The sequence below is a fragment of the Vombatus ursinus genome, unplaced genomic scaffold (assembly GCF_900497805.2).
Source record: "Vombatus ursinus unplaced genomic scaffold, bare-nosed wombat genome assembly UNPS02014789.1, whole genome shotgun sequence".
Taxonomy (NCBI): Eukaryota; Metazoa; Chordata; class Mammalia; order Diprotodontia; family Vombatidae; genus Vombatus; species Vombatus ursinus.
In genome coordinates this window covers 6998785-7016309 of record NW_020954567.1, presented here as the reverse complement: position 1 = coordinate 7016309, position 17525 = coordinate 6998785, and the positions used below count along the sequence as shown (strand labels likewise).

Below are 17525 nucleotides of genomic sequence, written 5' to 3'. Positions count from 1 at the left end.
GTGTTTGGCACAAAGTAGGTGCTGGTGAATGACATAGGGCTGGATAGTTTATTCTGGTAGAATTTACAACTCACTTGAGGAATATTCAGTGTTTAAAATGAGCAAAGAAGAGAACAAATGAGGTATTTAACACCAGTAATAATACCTAGTAGGGAACAGAAATTGAACCAGTCAAGTGAAAGTAGCCTAGGACAATCTTCAGGGGGTGGGGGGAGAGAAAATAATAACAATTAGACAAACATTTATGTTAAAGTACCAGCTGTTGGTAACAGTTGTTTTATCTTATCACTAGAATTTGTGCTTTTGTCTAAACAATGAATCTTTCACGGGGTGCTAGCCCTGTTTTTCTCAGTTATTCATGCCCGAGAAATGTCTAAATTATGATGGCCCTCTCTTTATGAGGTACCACTAATCACCTACTAGCAAGTTCCCAAGCTGGGGCAGAATATCTGTGGAGCAGAAATTTTAAAGGTCTTTAACTTTACTAACACTTAAGAAAAACAGATCTTAGCCTCAGATTTATTTTTCCCCCATCTGTGCTGTCATAATGGAAAAAAAAAAAAGGATAAACATAATGTAGGAAAATATCAATCATAATATGAAAAGTCAAATTCAGAACATTTTTAAACAACCAATTCCTTTAATTAGAAAGCAACAAACATGCAAATAGCAGGTATAGAAATTTATTTGAACCAATATTTTCACTATAATGAAAATTATTTTTGAACATTGATCCAAGCTCCCTCGTCTGCAGGTTAGGGAAAATATTGCACTCCGTGTCTTCTAGCACCCCTCATATGTGGCAAAAGGTTTTAAAAACATTTTGCTAATTTTTCTTGCACACTCTCCCAAATTCATGCACACAATCGTTCCAAATAAATGTTATGTTATAAAAAAAAACCCTTAATATTGTGCTAAAGCTCTGTAAGGAAAAATATAATAAATGTTGTATACAAATTTCAGAACATCTAGATAAGTGCTTGCTGAGTAAAGCTGATTATTCTTCGTCTTCATTTTCATTCTCCTGACCGGAGCCTTCTGATCGGTCACCTTCTAAACGGTCTGCAATCATAAATATGGAATTAGTAAGGGGAATATATATCTAGCATTACAACTGTCAACAACTTGAAATAGCTTGCATTTAAAAAAATATAAAATATAAAATTCAACTGGTTATTGTATGCTCTAAAGAACAGGAGGTATGTCCCTAAAAGAGAAGTAAAAGGGAAGTTGCAATACTATTAGCTTAGAATGTCACTGGCATAATGCAAAATCTGAGTTCCACTGAGCTATGCATGGCCAAGCAATGGATGTGGAGTTGGAAGGTGTCTCTAGTGACCGATTCCTCCATTTTTCAGTAAAATGGAGAGGGTATTATTCCCCAGATTAAAGAAGGAAGGGATTTGGAAACCTAGGATAGAATGCATTAAATAGGCACCAAGTGTTACTATATGGACATGTACTGAAAAACTTCGAATTTACTATACAGCAATCTTTTGGAAGTATCAGAAGTTTTTGGTTACATAAATTTTACAGAAGCTTCTTATAAAAAATCAGGAGCTAAAGAAGGAGAAAGAACAAGTGATGACACCAGTTTTCTTATTAAATAAGTTTTTGGAGGAACAGTTTCAATCAATCAACGAGCATTTATTAAACACCAACTATGTACCAGGTATTGTGTTTAGCTGCTGGGGGATACAAAGACAAAAATGAAATTTTGTCTTCAAGGAGCTTGTGTTCTATAGGGAGAGACAACATGTACACAAAGAAGGACATAAAATCTCTGCAAGGTAATTTTGGAAAGGAGGCACTAGCAACCGGGGGATCAGAAAAGGACTTATCGAGGATGAGGTCAGCTTCAAAGGAAGTGAGGGATTCTAAAAGGAAGAAGCAAGAAATGAGGGAATTCCAGATATCTTGGAGGCAAGAGCCATTTGGTGGAGTTTCAGGAATAGTTTTCAGTCCAGTTTGGTTGCAATATAGTTTGTGAAGACGAATAGCGTGGAGTCGGTTTGGAAGGCAGGTGATAGCCAGACTGTTAGAACAGCTTAAGGAGTTTCTATTTATTCTACAGGCAACAGGAAGCCACTGACAATTTCTGAGTAGGGGAAGAATAGTGCCTTAGGAACACTATTTTGACAGGTATGCAGCCAATGAGGTCATATTCTAAATCTACGATTTGGAATTTCGGGCATGATTGGAAGTGACAACAGTGTAAATAAATAAAAAACAACCAAGAAGTTACTACAGGGCAAAAAGACTAGCATGACTCCCTGGACTCCAAGGGCACTTCCCTACCTTCTTCTACCTTCACCAATAACCGCCCCGAGGAGCCCAGGCTGGGCAAGAATTTCCACAGGACAGGAAAGGGAAACCATTCATTCTCTGAAGGCAAGAGATGGCTGAGATTCACCGGAGAGCACCAGCAGAGCACCAGCAGAGCCCTCAATGCAGTAGAGTGAGATGCGAGTCTGGGACCCTGGGTTCTACTAAGTCTGGGCTCTGTCAATGCCCATAAAAATAAGTAATCACAGTTCCAATTTCTAGAGAACTTTAAAGTTTATAAAGTCTTTCCTCATTACTCCACAAGGGAAGCAAAGTAAATTTTTTATAGATGAGTAAAAATTGACTTTTGGATTTTCCTTGTTTTTGTTTCTTTTCCAATAGCAAAGATAATATATAATTGGCTATACATATATGTGTGAAGGTGGTTTTTAGTTTTCTGAGATGCCCTTTCAAACAAGACAAGAGTGATTGTATTTTTAGTTTCTTAAGAACCTTATGCTCTGCCAGACTCAGTAAAAAAGGAACTGGTAAAAATACGTGACCAATACAGATTCCTGAACATGCTGTAAGGGATTTTTGAGATCACAAAACAAGAGAATTTGAGAGCTAGAATGGACCGTGGAGATCATCTAAGCCTAATCTTGTTTTACAGATGAGGAAACTGATGCCCAGAGAGGTGAACTGACTTGCTTCAAGTCACACAGCGAGGCTGTAGACCCAAGGACAAGACCTCTCACGGAGTGCTTTTCCCACCACACCAAAGGGTCCTTTTAAGAGTTAAGTCTCAGGACAGAATCAAAGATTTAAGAAGCAGGAGGAAGGCTGCTGGGTGAGGAATCCCAAGATCCGGGTTTAAGTCCTAGGCTGGACACTAGCTTTGTAACTACGGACGAGACACTTGATTCCATGTCTTGGACCTCAGTTTCCTCATCCACAAAACAAGGACTACTGAGAGGAAAGCATATGGCTAAGGTGCTTTATATCAAACTTGAGCTAATATTACTCTCATTCTTTGATTCTTCGTCCACACAAAATGGGACTTCGAGGTCACAACTTCACTGGCCCAGTGGTAACCAACTATCTTTGTAATGGGAAGAGATCGTGACAGAGCTTGGGATTTTGGAGAGCCCCAAGACAATTTCCTGAGTGATAAGTTAAGATGAGAATCTTCCTGCTACATGAGTAAGCATTTCATAAATGCTTCTGTAAGGAGGAAAAAGAGGACTAGCTCTTTTCCTCAAATTCAATTCTCATTATTCATCACTGCATTTTAGTGCTATCTGGGTCATGAACGCCATTTACAATGTTACATTGAACGAAATCTTGTTCTCTGAGTATTACCAATATAAAAAACATGCCACCTCTCTTCTGAGCTGTCCAAATTGCAAAACAAATTTCTTCAAGAACACTCTGGTAACTTTCCAGTTGGCAATTAGCAAGAAGAAAAGGAGGTACACCTACCTTTAAATGGGAAATAAAACTAATTCGATGCCTTCATACTTTGGGAATTAAAGAAGAGCCATGAAATTAGAACACTAGGGTGGACATTATCTTTATAAACAATTGTGACAATATGATGGAATCTTTAAATAAACATGACCCCTGGCTCTGTGGACCAATCAATGGGAACCAATTCCCCAGGGAATATCCAGAGGTATACTACTGGGTTTTTGGGCCTTGTGGGATGTTAAGAGCCCCTTGAGGAATTCCTAACAGCTGGTCCACAACACCTAACACGAAGGTCTACAAGGCCTACATTCCTTTGTGATTCAGTTACCTAAATTATGACCACTAATGTGGAAAAGACAATGTGGTGCTCCTGTGGATGGCCTACATATCTTCTTGCTGCATTGCAGGGTGGTCCATCTGACTCCTCCCACTGCTCCTCAGAGCTCACTTTGAGAGGATACACCAGTTCGGAATTCACAGAATTTCAGAGCTGGAAGGGACCTTGGTGGCTCTAGTCCAATCCATACAAAATACGCCTGATTTCTGTCATTTATTTCTCTTGAGTTTGGTATCTTCATCTATAAAGAGAGAGTTGATTCAGAGAACTTCAAAAATCCTTTCTGGCTTTAACATTCTACTCATGGTTCTAATGGTTCATTTATTCAGTGTCTGTGGTAGCAGAACTTGATAGGCCAATACATGATTTTTTGGCTCAAACCACTGAACTATTTGCCTGATTATTAAGTTGCCAAGGAAAAGAAAACTATGTTCTAATCCCAAGGCTCTTCTTCTTTTTTTAATGTCTCTTATAAAGCTTTGAGAATAGCATCTAAAAAATTCAAAGCAACCCAATGGAGTTATGGTTGAATCAGTGAAGGCAAAGGACTCTAGAATAAAGGAGCTTCCACTGTGGGCATTTTAATTTCAAAACTGTTTAAAATGATTATTTAAAATGAAAATTTTTCCATTTAGCAGAACCTGGAATATGAACACTGTACTTTCATGCACAAGTCATTCAATTAGCCACTAGCAAAGTTTGACCCTGGATGAAGTCTCATTAGATTTAACTTGTGTGGGCCTATTTTCAGAGAAAGGGTCCTTTACTGGGCTCCCTGACAGAATATAATTTGGAATTATGTACTAAAAAGCTACTAAGCCATGCATCCCCTTTGGACCCAGTTACACCACTGGTAGCCTATAGTCCTAAGAGATCAAAGAAAGAAGAGATGATTCTGTATGTATAAAAATACTTTTGTTTTTTTGTGAATCCAAAAGAATGGAAAACTAAAGGATACACATCAACTGGAGAATGGCTGAACAAATTGTGGAACATAAATGTAATGGAATATTATTGGAATATTAATGCTCTGAGAAATGAGGGGAAAGACTATTTCAAAGACACATAGAAAGGCCTATATGAACTAATACAGATGGCAAGTGAATCGAGCTAGAATGACATGCTATAACACTGATATTATAAAAATGAATCTTTTTTTTAAAAAAAGCTCAGATCAACTAAGCAACCAACCATGATTTCAAAGGACTAAGGCTAAAGATAGAATACTGCCTCCTTCATGACAGAGGATGATGGACTCATAGGAAGAATTAAAAAAAGTACATCTTTAGAAGTGACCAATGTGGGAATGTTCTATTTAAGCAGGTGTATGTGATGGGCGAGAGGTGGAGGAGAGGTTCTGTATTTCTTTTTTCAGTGGGTGGCGGCAGGTGGAAGGAAGAAAGGGAAGAAAGAAAAAAGAAAGCTTAACAAAAAATAACCTTAAATGTTTAAAAAATGCTTGTTGATGGATGGAATGATCACTAAAAAAATAGTTTCTTGTTCCAGAGTCTGACTCTAGACCTCTGACAGTGTTTCTTACTTCTGTGATCTTCACATTCTTTAGTAATATCAATTTTATGAAGAAGTCACTACAATATTCACTCTAAACAAGAGCAAGTGTGGGGTGGGGAGGGGGGAGAGAAGGGGAAAAGATGTTACCCCTTGTAAAGCTATTTTGTCCATCTATGCATCAAACTTAACCCAGAATCATGAACTGATGATTTCAAACAATAATGAAGCTACTACCAATCATGACAACACTCAATGTACAAACAGTTTATTTCACAGTGTTATTTGACTTAGAGCTTGCAAGAGCCTAAGAGATCATCTAGTCCATATGCTCATTTTACAGATGAGGTCTACAAGATAAAGTGAATTACTTCCGGGTCACACAAGTAATAGCAGAACTTGGCTTCAAAACCAAGGTATATTTCCTCCACATTTGGTACCCTTTCTACCATATTACCTCCATGCAGATCAGGTTATTCAGTATAAAAACGACCACAAAAATGTTGGCTTTGGTTCATAACCACTAATAGAGAGCTCCTTACTTTTTTATTTTTACTGAAAGATAAATATTCAATTCATGATTTAACAATGACTGTAACATATATTTTTGGTTGCACAAGGGCACCAACCCTCACAATTTATCACCTTGAATTTTTACAAGTTGGTTAAATAAAGGTGGTGTCTGGTTTTTCTCTATGGCTTGGTATGTTGTATTTTCCTGGTTTTCAGCAATGATTTTTCAGAGGAGTTAGATGGGTCTGACCAAATGTGATACATTATTGAAAGGTATCACACAATGCACCTTAAATTTGAACCATCTGGTTCATTGGAAATGGTAGTTGGTAAAAGCTTTCAAATATACATTTTCTGTAATTTTTTTAATAAATTTCAATGAAATTTCATTCAAAAATAGTTTTTATAGGGACATATGATGGCATGGAACTGAAGACATACATTACATACGTGAAAGCTCTATAAAAACATGCTGAGAATGGATGTGATCTCTTTTATGTCTTGGACAGTATGGTGGTAATAAAAATATTTCATAAAGGTGACAGTAAAGACAGGGAGACCACCCTCTCCCTCTATGACTCTTACCAGCTCGGATATGATTCAAGGAAGCCAGCATTCGTAACATGAAAGAAGCTGGGACAGTAATAGTGTTTCTAGTCTCCTCCAGCATTAATTCATTCCGAGTTATAACCTGTAATGTAAATGAAATGCTTAAGAGATCTGAATGACATCTAAAACCTATAATCTATCAATAGAACTTTGAAAATCATTAAGGAAATTGGAAAAATAAATCCACAATTATACCTATGATAATTTACAATGCAGCCCACTGCTTACAGAGAAAATGCCTGGAACTCCAAGATTATATTAAAATGATTTCTTCATGCCAAAGTGCTTAGTGGGGGTAGTAAGATCAGATACAAATACTCCTTTAAAGACCACAGAAAGTCAAGAGCAAAACTTGATTCTAGGAACTGCTTGTACCCATCTGAAGGCAAAATTTAGACAATCACTTTTTGTAGTTTATTCCCCAGAGGGGACAACACGATGTGTCCTATGCGCTCTCTGGGTCCCAAGACATAGCTGACAATTTTATGCACATTCAAGTGTTAAATTATAGTAGTCATTTCCTAAAACTGCCTTGAAGTAAATGTTTTCTTCCATCTCTGCAACTATGAAATGCCCGGTTACATGTATTCTGGCTAAAGACGAACAGATCTTAGTGATCCTTTTCACTCCATTGCTAACGTGATTGGGCTATATACTTTTGATCAACAAGCCTCTACAAGAGAGGCCATGAACTCTTAAGCCTTGAGTACCACAAGTGGAATTAAAGATTGTGCCAATAGTTAAGCAAAACCTAATTCAAAATAAACATGGAGAAAATGAAAAAAAGGAAGAGGAGAAAGGAAGAGGGCAGAAAAGAGCAAAGGAACGAAAGAAGAGGATGACAGAAAGAGAAGGAAGGAGAGAGGTGACTGGTACAGCACATTAGGCTGTCTAACTGTTCTAGAGTTTAGTACCAGAAAACTTCATCAAGAGATTATTTCATGACAGAGAAGATTCTGCAAACTCTTTTATCCCCCACTATGGTTCCTCTATTTTAAAACAAAAACAGAATAAAAAACATATTGGAAAAATTAAATATAAATAATTACAAATAACAGCTTATTTCCAAATGCCTTACGCTTAAAAGATTACATGATTTTTTTATGATTCTTTATTTCAGTAAATGCCTAAATGCAAGTTATAGCAACATTACATTTAGTAAAGAGGTCTGTTTTGATTTTATTGGTCTTTATTATTAGAGTTTTACCTGAATTCTTTTTTCATCTCAAAAAATGTCTATGTGCACTAATATAATTAACTTGCTTCATTTTACTAGTTAATAAATGTGCTACTCAGCCTTTTCAAGAGAAAAGAAAAACTAAAAGTCTTACTTCATCAGCAAGTTTTCGGTTGAAAATCTTGGACTCTTCAAGGGGTGACCAAATCTTTATGTCATAATCTATGCCAGATGAAGCCAGAACTAGAAATAAATTTATGTATTAGTGTAAAACTTGAAAATATGCCTTGTGAACTTTAATTACATATTTGAAAATTATGTTAATACATTTTACTGACACAATTATCTTCTGATGTTTAGAGTTTTGAAATTATTGAGGATATAATTTCAAGGTCACATTTAAATCACCTAACTTTTTTTTTAAATCATCAAGCATTTATTTCATCTCCCTTCAACCTCCTCCCAACTTTTTCCTTTTTCCCCTATCCATAGTTTATTCCTAAAAAGAGAAACTATTTTACATGAAAGTCAAAAGGTGGTTAACTGCTTTCTCATTAGGATGCATGAAGATTTGTGAAGGCAGAAGTAAGTCTTAAAGGCTCAATTTGGGTGAGTATTTAAAAGCTCAACCATTTGAAACCTCTTAGACGCGTTAAAACTAGGAACAAATTTCATAAAAATAAGTTCTGTCAGTTTCTCTGTATTTTTCACTATGGATATTTGTTGTATAAAGTAAACTGGAATCACTTCTAATCCAGTGAGTTTAATATATGTTATTATTATTATTTTCACTTAGTGAAAGTTTGAAACGTATCTTATGAAAAATTTCAAGCTCATTAAATAATTAGTCTTTCTAGCAGAGAACTATCTTACTTGGGTCAAATGGATGTGGCTGTAGGCAGTTCACAACATGATTATCAGCTTCCAAAAGCATCAAATGCTCAGCAGTATGGCGATCCCAAATGAAGATGTGGCCACAATCGGAGCCACTCATTACAAAATTAGTGCCCCAGAAGTTGGCTTCTTTTATCTATAGGTTTAAAAAAAAAGGTCAATTACATGATGGCAAGAACAATAATATCAAAGACAAGGAAACCAACATTTAAGTTAATTCCCAAATTAAAAATAAAATGTTGATTTGGAAAAAGAAATACATTAAAAAGCTGTTTGAGATTTTGCCCTGTCTCTTATATTCAAAACAGGAAGTTATCAGCAGCAAGCAGTCTGACGATAAAGCAGGGAGACAGATGCATAGGCTTCTGGGCTTTCAGCAGTATGGGAATAATTTACATAGATCTTTGCTAGATTTCCAATCAACTCATGTTAGCTGACACAATACTAGAGACCATTTGTGGGGGGAAAAGACTGACAAGTAATTAATGCTAAGATGGTTTAGAACAACACTTCCATTTTTATCTGCCTTATCTAGATGGTATCGTTTTCTGAGCTATTCAAATACAGAAGCATGGACTGGCATCTTTTATAGTTTTGCTTTATGGTAATAGATGAAATAGAATAGATGAAAAGCACCAAACATATGATTAGCAGCTGAGTATCTAGATGACTAAGTGGATTGAGGCTGAGCCTAGAGTCAGGAAAACCTGAGTTCAGATCTGCTCTCAGACACTAACTAGCTCTGTGACCCTGGGCAAATCACTTAACCTGTATTTGCCTTAATCCACTGGAGAAGAAAATAGCAAATTACTTCAGTATCTTTGCCAAAAACAAACAAACAAACAAACAGACATCAACATTACTGGCATGATACGGTCCATAGGGTCATGAAGAGTCGGACACACAACTGAATGACCAAACAACAACAATCATTATAGAAAGGAAGTGAAATTTAAAAAATAAAAAAAAATTCTTCCATTTATAAAGCAATATAAAATACTGGAAAAGTTATTGAGATTCTCTTTTTTTTAATCAGCTCAAAGAAAGCAACTATGATCAAACTTCTGCACTGTAGTTCAGAATTCAAAGGTCACTTACAATTTACAAAGGCTAAAATTTAAAAATATATAAACAATTCCTTGGGGCAAAAAAATACATTTTTTTGAGAGTCAGCATGGTGTACTGGAAAAAGAAAAGTCTTAAGAGTCGAGAGATCTGGGTTCAGATTTTGGCTGACACTCATTAGTTGTACAACTTTGAGCAAGTCATTTAATCACCTTCCTGAGGTTTAGTTTCCTTATTGGTAAAGTAAGGATCCTAATACTTTCATTACCTACGCCCTAAGGCTGCTGTGAGTAAAGCGTGTTGTGAATGTTAGCGTTATACAAATATAACTATTATTACTTTATGAAATATTTCATGCCTATAGAACCAGAGAATCAGAGAGATGCAGAGGGAGAAGGGACCCTAGAGGCCGTCTGGTCCAACCTCATTTTTAAATATGAGGAAACCAACCCCAGAGAGATGAAGGGATGCACTCAGGGCTTCAAGGGACAGCCACGACGACTCCAAGTTCAGTGGCAAAGTTCCTTTCCCCTGGACTTTGCTGCTTACCTTTTGTGCAACCCCTCCTGAGCCCCAGCCAGGACAGTTTTTACAGTTTAAACATGCACAGGGTAACAAACTGTTTTAATCCAAAACATGAAATTGCACATCTCTCCAAAGAATTCAATGAGCACTCAGTACCATCGTCCTGGAGTTGCGATGACCCTTGTACACCATCTTTACTAGGGGCCTCCTAATGTTCAGAGTGTCCAGCTCTTCCATCTCTTTCCTCTCTTTTCTCCGCCTGAAGAGTTCCTGAATTCGGGCAACGGCGGATCGTCTGCACACATAAAGAAAACTGTGAATGAAGTCACTGTACAATGGGGGAATAAAGTTATATAATATGTATTTCACGGTACTACAATCACTCATCCCCAAACATAAGCATAGAAAAGCAGAGACATGGGAGACTACATCAGACTAGTTGAGTTACTAAAACCAAATTTTTTAGTTAAAGAGATCACTTGGAAGATTTTTGGTATTTGGCTGAAAAAGTCAGAGAAATAACATGCGACACACTGGCTTATAAAAGATAGTTTTATAAAAACACAACTCAGATGCAGGCAAAATTCATGTGCAGTTTATGTGAAGTGACACACACCCTAGACAAGAGTTTCTTCCACCGGCTTATGTTAAAAAATTAAAGGTATCACATACAAGACATGGAGGGTTACAGAAGAGTCGAGGACTAGGGCTGTGTGGCTTTACCATTTACCACCTGTGGGACCTCAGCCCAAACGACAAACTCTCTGAACCTGAGTCTTCTCGCTTGTCAAATGAGGGGACGGGGCTCCACGGCCTCCCGGGTCCATCCCAGCTCTAGGGTTATGACCCCTCCTCATACAAAACTGGGGGGACAACACTGACTCATGCTGGCTTTTTGTGTAACGCTGGATATTTTAGCATGTTTCATGGAGAGAATCGGCAGATAAGTTAACAAAGGTGGCGAATACATTTTTACTTGGAATTCATTGCACGGTTCGCTTTGGGCAAGCCATTTAATCTCCCTGGGCCTCAGTTTCGCGTCTATAAAGCAAGGAGGCCGGAGGCCCCTCCCAGCTCTGATGACTCTCTGATCCCAGACAGTGGCTCCACGTTCTACTGGTTCATGAAGGCGAGAAAGCGAGCTAAGGGACTGAGCTCAGGAGCCAGACTCAGCGCTATTCACCTTCAGTCTCAGCTTTGTCCAGTAGGAGAGGTGTCTCTCTAAAGTAGCTGTCTGTCACAAAACCTTTTCAAAAGTCTGTTAAAAACTCTGTTTTTATGTTTGTTGTTTAAAATGTTACATTCTACATAAAAGATTCAGGCTTTGATGAAAAGATTCTAATGCCCCCCCCCCCCATTTATACCAAGCTACTGTCTCAGGTAAGGTAATGCTGATAGAAGTACTACATTTAAACATATACATTTAAAATTACATGTAGTTAGTAGTATTCGGCTGGAAAGCTGGTGGGGTGGTAGTTGTTTTAATCTTCTTAAAGATAAAACTCCCAAATTACTTCCTTCCATTTCAAAGGAACCTAGACAAAGCAAGTTGAGGAGATATGTCATGTACATACTTGTATATAGGTACATGTATGTGCATAGGTGTACGTATCTCTGTCTATATTTGTATCTTTCAAAATTTGACACATGGAGCTAAAGGGAAAGGAGCCAACAGAGAGGAATGTTAGAAAAGACAACCAAGAGGATCTTATGATTAGCACAAAGAAGTCACAGAAAATATTTTTTGTTAGAGAAACCAAAGATACTGCAATTGAGGAAAACAGCTTGGAGATTTGATGCCACGCTGACTTAAAGGCCTGGAGGTGTTCATATAGCTCAAGGAGAGCTTCAGATTCTAAGCTAAGATTTTAGGGGGATTTTGAAACGAAAATTCAAATTAAAGTATGTGTATAAGATTAGAGTTGTAGAAATTAAAACAGTTGATAAAAGGTACTGAATTGTATCTGGTTATTTTTATCTTTTTTACATTTGCCTTCTAACATTATGTACTGTTTATTGCTTCTTATAGTTAGCTATTTTGATAGTCATATTTTTGTAAAAAAAAAGTATGAAAAATCAATAGTTACACACGTATGGCATGTATGTATATATGTATGTACGGTTAAACAAAGTGTGTTGTAAATGTGGCCAAAGCAGTGCCATTTGGACTACAGGACTGAGGCACCTATTATTTACTAACTGTTGGCAGCGAATTTTTTTCAATAAGTTTAAGACTTATTTTTTATCCCTGAAAAACTTACACAATTAAATCTGTCTGTTTCTGAGTTTAGTCTGAAGATTTTGGTAGATCCTGAATCTGTCATCCACTGTGTTAACTATCCCTCCCAGCTTTGTGTTATCTGTAAATATGCTAAGTATGTTATCTGTGTCTGTACCCAACACATTGATAAGAATGACAAAGGATCACAAATTGAGAACTAGGAACGACTTTGGAAGATGGTGAAATTGAGGCAGGGAGAGGGTAAGTGACTTGTCCATGGTGATAAAGCTATTAAGTATCTGAGGCTGGATTTGAACCCAGGTCTTCCTGACTTCAAGTCCCATGTCCCATGCTGCTTCACTCGTATACTGTCCTGACTCTTACGATCATGGGAACAAACACAGGTCGCAGGAGTACACCAGTAGGAACCACCTCCCAAGCTGACCCTGAACCCTTAAAGGCCACTCTTTAGGTCCATTACACCAGTTCCGAATTCTCCCAACTATACCATCACCTAGGGACTTTATCAAATGTTCTGCTAAAACACAGGTAAATATTATTCAACAGCATTCTCCTGACCTAACAGTCTAGTAAAGTTTTGTGAGGGAAAAAAAGGAAATTAAATTAGTCTGACATGTCCCATTCTTGATGTAGGCCCCCTGTAAGATAGACTTCCTTTTCTAGATGTTTTACTATCTCTTCATTAATTAATGCAGTCTAGAATTTTGTTAGGAACCCAAGCAAAGCTTATTGCCCAATAGTTTGCAGACGCCATTCTCTTCCCTTTTTGGAAAACTATGACATTCGTGCCATACTATTACGGTATTAAGTTCTCAACAACATGCTTACAGAATGCTTAACATGTGGCACTTCATGAGGTCTTCAGAACACTCACCACTCTAACTCCTCCCCCTTTTTATTAAATACCCTGCTCTCACATTCACTCAACCTCTTAAACACGCATGATCTATCTGAAATCTGTCTTAACCTCACCAACTGAATTTATCCCAGGTACCTGGGGTATTACATGAATTTTACATACTGTATGAGTTATACATACTGTTTACAGTTAAGTAGGAAAGGCATCATTCTCCCCATTTTATGGATGAAAAAACTGAGACTCAGAAAAGTCAACTGATTTATAGTTACATATCTTGTAAGTAGCAGAACGCAGGATTGGAACTCAGGTCATTAAACTCCAATATGATACTAGATTGGGAGTCCAAGGGCAGCTGGGTTTCAATTTCACTTTTGATGTTGACTAGACAGGTGACCAAGACAAGTAAGTTATTTAGCCTCTATTTGCTTCAGTTTCCTCACCTGTAAAATGGGCATAATAGCACATACATCTCAGGGTTGTTTTGAGAATAAAATGAGATAATATATGTAAAATGCTTTGCAAACCTTTAAGAGCTATATAAATGATAATTTTTTTGTTATTCTTAAAATAATAACAGAAGTAATTTAGACTTTTCTTTCAGGAATCTCAAAAAATGCACTTCTCTAGTCCCATCCCCAATATTTCATCTACCGTTCCAATTCATCTTCGAGATGGAAGCAATAGAGGTTTAAATTAAAAAAAAAAAAAAAAAAAGGAACAAGATGAATGTGAAGGGCCCAAAATGTTCTACATCTTCCCCTGAGTGAAGTCAGCAGTAAATGCTTAATAAATGTTTGTGGCTATTGTAGCTGAGAACCTAAAACCTGAAATTCCTAATCTCCTTTTTTTTGCTTCCTTCCTCTGCCACAATCATTATCATCAACTGGAGTCTTTTAAAATTATGGCTGTGTCCCATATCCTTTCACTAACATGCGTTCTATTTTTAATTTCATCACTAATTCATTAAATAATTAGTATCAAACCTCAGGAATTGAGCCCAAAACAAAAGGAAACCATATCACTCTTATTTCCAGACACTAAATGGGTATCCTTATGCAAATTCAGGAGAGACATTCCCAACTGTAAGCAGAAATTAATTAAATGGAAGCTGAGGAAGCATGCCTCTCCTGTTTTACAGCAATGGCAAGGTTTTTCTCAGAATGCTGCATACAGTTATGGCCACACAATCTAAGAGCAATGGAATGATTTACAGGCTGACAAAGGAGGTCTCGAATGAAAAGCTAAGGGACTTAAACTGAGAAGCCCTGCTTTAGTTCGTAGTTAAAATATGCCAGGATACACAAAGGGCAGTGAGTTGCTAGTTAACCATTTATGATAATAATACTGATGATAATGATGATGGCACTCAGCACTTTATAGGAGCTTTTTTTGTATGTGTTGTCTCAATCAATCCTCTCAACATCCCTGGGAAGCAGGTGCTACTATTATCCCCATTTTACAGATAAGGAATTTGCCCAAGGCCACACAGCAAGTACATAGCTGGGGTGGCGTTTGAACTCAGGTCTTCCTGACTACGAGACCAACATTCTCTCTGTTATGCCACCTGGCTGCCTCTACTGAAGAAAGAACAAGAAAACACAGACTAAAATCATAAGATTGTAAAAAACTGAAATAGGGTATCAAGGAAAGTTGTAGCATTTTTTTCCTATTAATCTAATGAGAAAACATTTTGAAAAATGTATTATTCAAATGCAAAGCATCATTGTTCTTTTTTCAGAAATGGGTAGAATTCTGGCAAGATCTGAAAAACGAATTTACGTTCTATCCCGAATTCCACAAAATAACCCTTCCTTCTACCTAGAGTTAAGCGTAATCTGGAGGTTCCCTTCTATCTCTACAATTCTATGATTAGTTATTTCCTTGGAAAATAAAACGAATAAATCTAATCTGTTCTCAATTACAAAATCCACTGACAGAGAGTGAGTTCTTGTAAAGCTTATATAAAGAAGAGGGAAAGGGAGAAGCTTTTCCACAGTGTCTGCCATGCACCAGGCACTGTGCTAAGTGTTGTTTACAATTATTCTCATTTAATCTTCACAAGAACCTTGGGAGGTGGGTACTATTATTATCCTCATTTTTAAAGCTGAGGAAACTGAGGCAAACAGAAGTTAAGAGACTTGCACATGGTCACACAGCTGTTGTCTGAGGCTGGATTGGAACTCAAGTCTTCCTGACTCCAGATGCAGCGCTTTAGGAATAGATATTCTTTCTCTATGTCAGCAATAGAGAAGTTCTACCATTGCTGCTCAGTATCACATGGCATTATTTGGGGGTTATAAAATGGGATTAAACTGGTCGTAGGTTAAACATTAAACACAGAAGATGGTCAGGAAGGCTCTTGGTAGTATAGCAATGTTGCCCTGGAACAGGAGAAGGAAAAGGAAATGCTGTCAGTGGTGTGGCAATCCATGAAAATTAAAAAAAAAAAAAAAAAAAAAGAGTCACATATGAGATAAGGCTCCGTTCTAGCTTTATTTCCCTCATGCGTTTTATATACTTATTGGGTTAAATTTTCTATTCAGGAGCATCTCATCAATTTGGAACCCGCTAAATTCAGAACTTACATGATCACCAAGAAAGCCTGGACTGATGTTTACCTTTGTGTCATCTAAGAAAAGTGTTGAATAAGCAAGTTAGTAGTATAAACATTCTCTTGGAAAGAATGTTTTTAAACTCTTTGGAGAACAAACTGCTTCTAAGTACTTCAGGGGAAAAAAAACCCAACCATGTAGAGTAAAAATAAGGTCAGTAGTGCTTGGTAGCACTTTCTCAAATAGGAAGTAACATAAATGGGCATTTCTCATAGCCTCAATGCAAACCTGCAATCTAGCAACTGATTTTCCCAAAGCCAAGAAGAAAAGTAAACCTTGGGTCCCAGAGAGCAGAGCTGTAACTAGGACTTCACCTATCAGGGAGGCAATTTCAGTTGGGAGAGGGAGTTTAAGGTATCACTATATGCATGGTTGAAGTATACATGTGAAAGGTCATGGATTAAAAAGACCAGAATACTCTTAGTTGGTGAAAAGGGTTTGGGTGGGGGCTGCTAGGTGGTGCAGTGGATAGCCCACGAGCCCTGGAGTCAGGAGGACTCAAGTTCAAATGTGACCTCAGACACTTGACACTTAATAGCTGTGTGATCCTGGGGCAAATCACTTAACCCCAAATGTGAATGTCTAGGGGAAAAAAAAAACAAACAGAAAAGGGTTGGGGTGGAATAAGGAACTAATTAGGAGAATGGGGAGTGTCTTAGAGTACAACAGCGACAAGGAACTGGGTAGAATGGAACAAACCTCAATAGAGGAGATGTGGCTACTGAGTGATGATGGCTAGGGTAAGAGATGAAAGTGGCCATGGAGAGGTGTATGCTGATCCCTTCTCCTGGCCCTAAGTGTCAGGATATATGACAGAGGCAATATAAAGTATGAGTCTTGGAGAGGGTTCCCAGAGACGTGGTGCCTTAAGAGGAAGATGGGCTTCTGTGGGTATTAGTTGGAATATGAAAGGAAGAGATACAGTATCATGGACCGAAAATTGGAAGGCACGTTACAGGTTATCAGATTATCTGGTCTGAACTCTACTTAGCCCCAGGGTCCAATGGTCATCAAGCCCTATCCCCCATCTTCAGAGTGACCTTCAGTTTTCCTGTCACATGGACATACGCTCTGATCAGTCAGTGCAAGATCACCTGGGGGAAATCAGTGCCAAAGGTGGCCAAGATGCTGCTACCCTCTACAACCCAACTTCTATAGTAAGCTCGGCCTTACTTTATCCATCTCTGCCCTCACAATGAAATGATCACTGGATTAAGAATCACAGGACTTGAATTCATGTCATTTAAAGTGATTTAAATTTAAAGTTATTATGTGATCTTAGATAAGTTCCTCTTAGGGCCTTCTTTTAACCTCAGAGGGAGGTAAAGCCAAGAAAGCAAAAGGAAACAAAAACGAGGAAGACTATTACTTTGAATTCTGACTCATTTATACTTCCTTATTTCCAAACACACACACACACACACACACACACACACACACACACACAC

At 37.7% G+C, this 17525-nt stretch overlaps 1 protein-coding gene across 5 annotated transcripts in view; it reads right to left on the bottom strand.

Moving 5' to 3' along the window:
* Positions 1-667: 667 nt before the first annotated feature.
* Positions 668-17525, bottom strand: part of DCAF6 (DDB1 and CUL4 associated factor 6) — a 161155-nt gene continuing 144297 nt past the window's right edge. For all 5 annotated transcript variants that reach the window (XM_027868427.1, XM_027868425.1, XM_027868428.1 and 2 more), the window contains 5 exons: positions 10521-10659; positions 8754-8910; positions 8035-8123; positions 6680-6785; positions 668-1062 (listed from right to left, as the gene is read on the bottom strand). In XM_027868427.1, coding sequence (XP_027724228.1) covers positions 998-1062; positions 6680-6785; positions 8035-8123; positions 8754-8910; positions 10521-10659 — 556 coding nt within the window. In that variant the 3' untranslated portion in view covers positions 668-997. The remainder of the gene's footprint in view (positions 1063-6679; positions 6786-8034; positions 8124-8753; positions 8911-10520; positions 10660-17525) is intronic.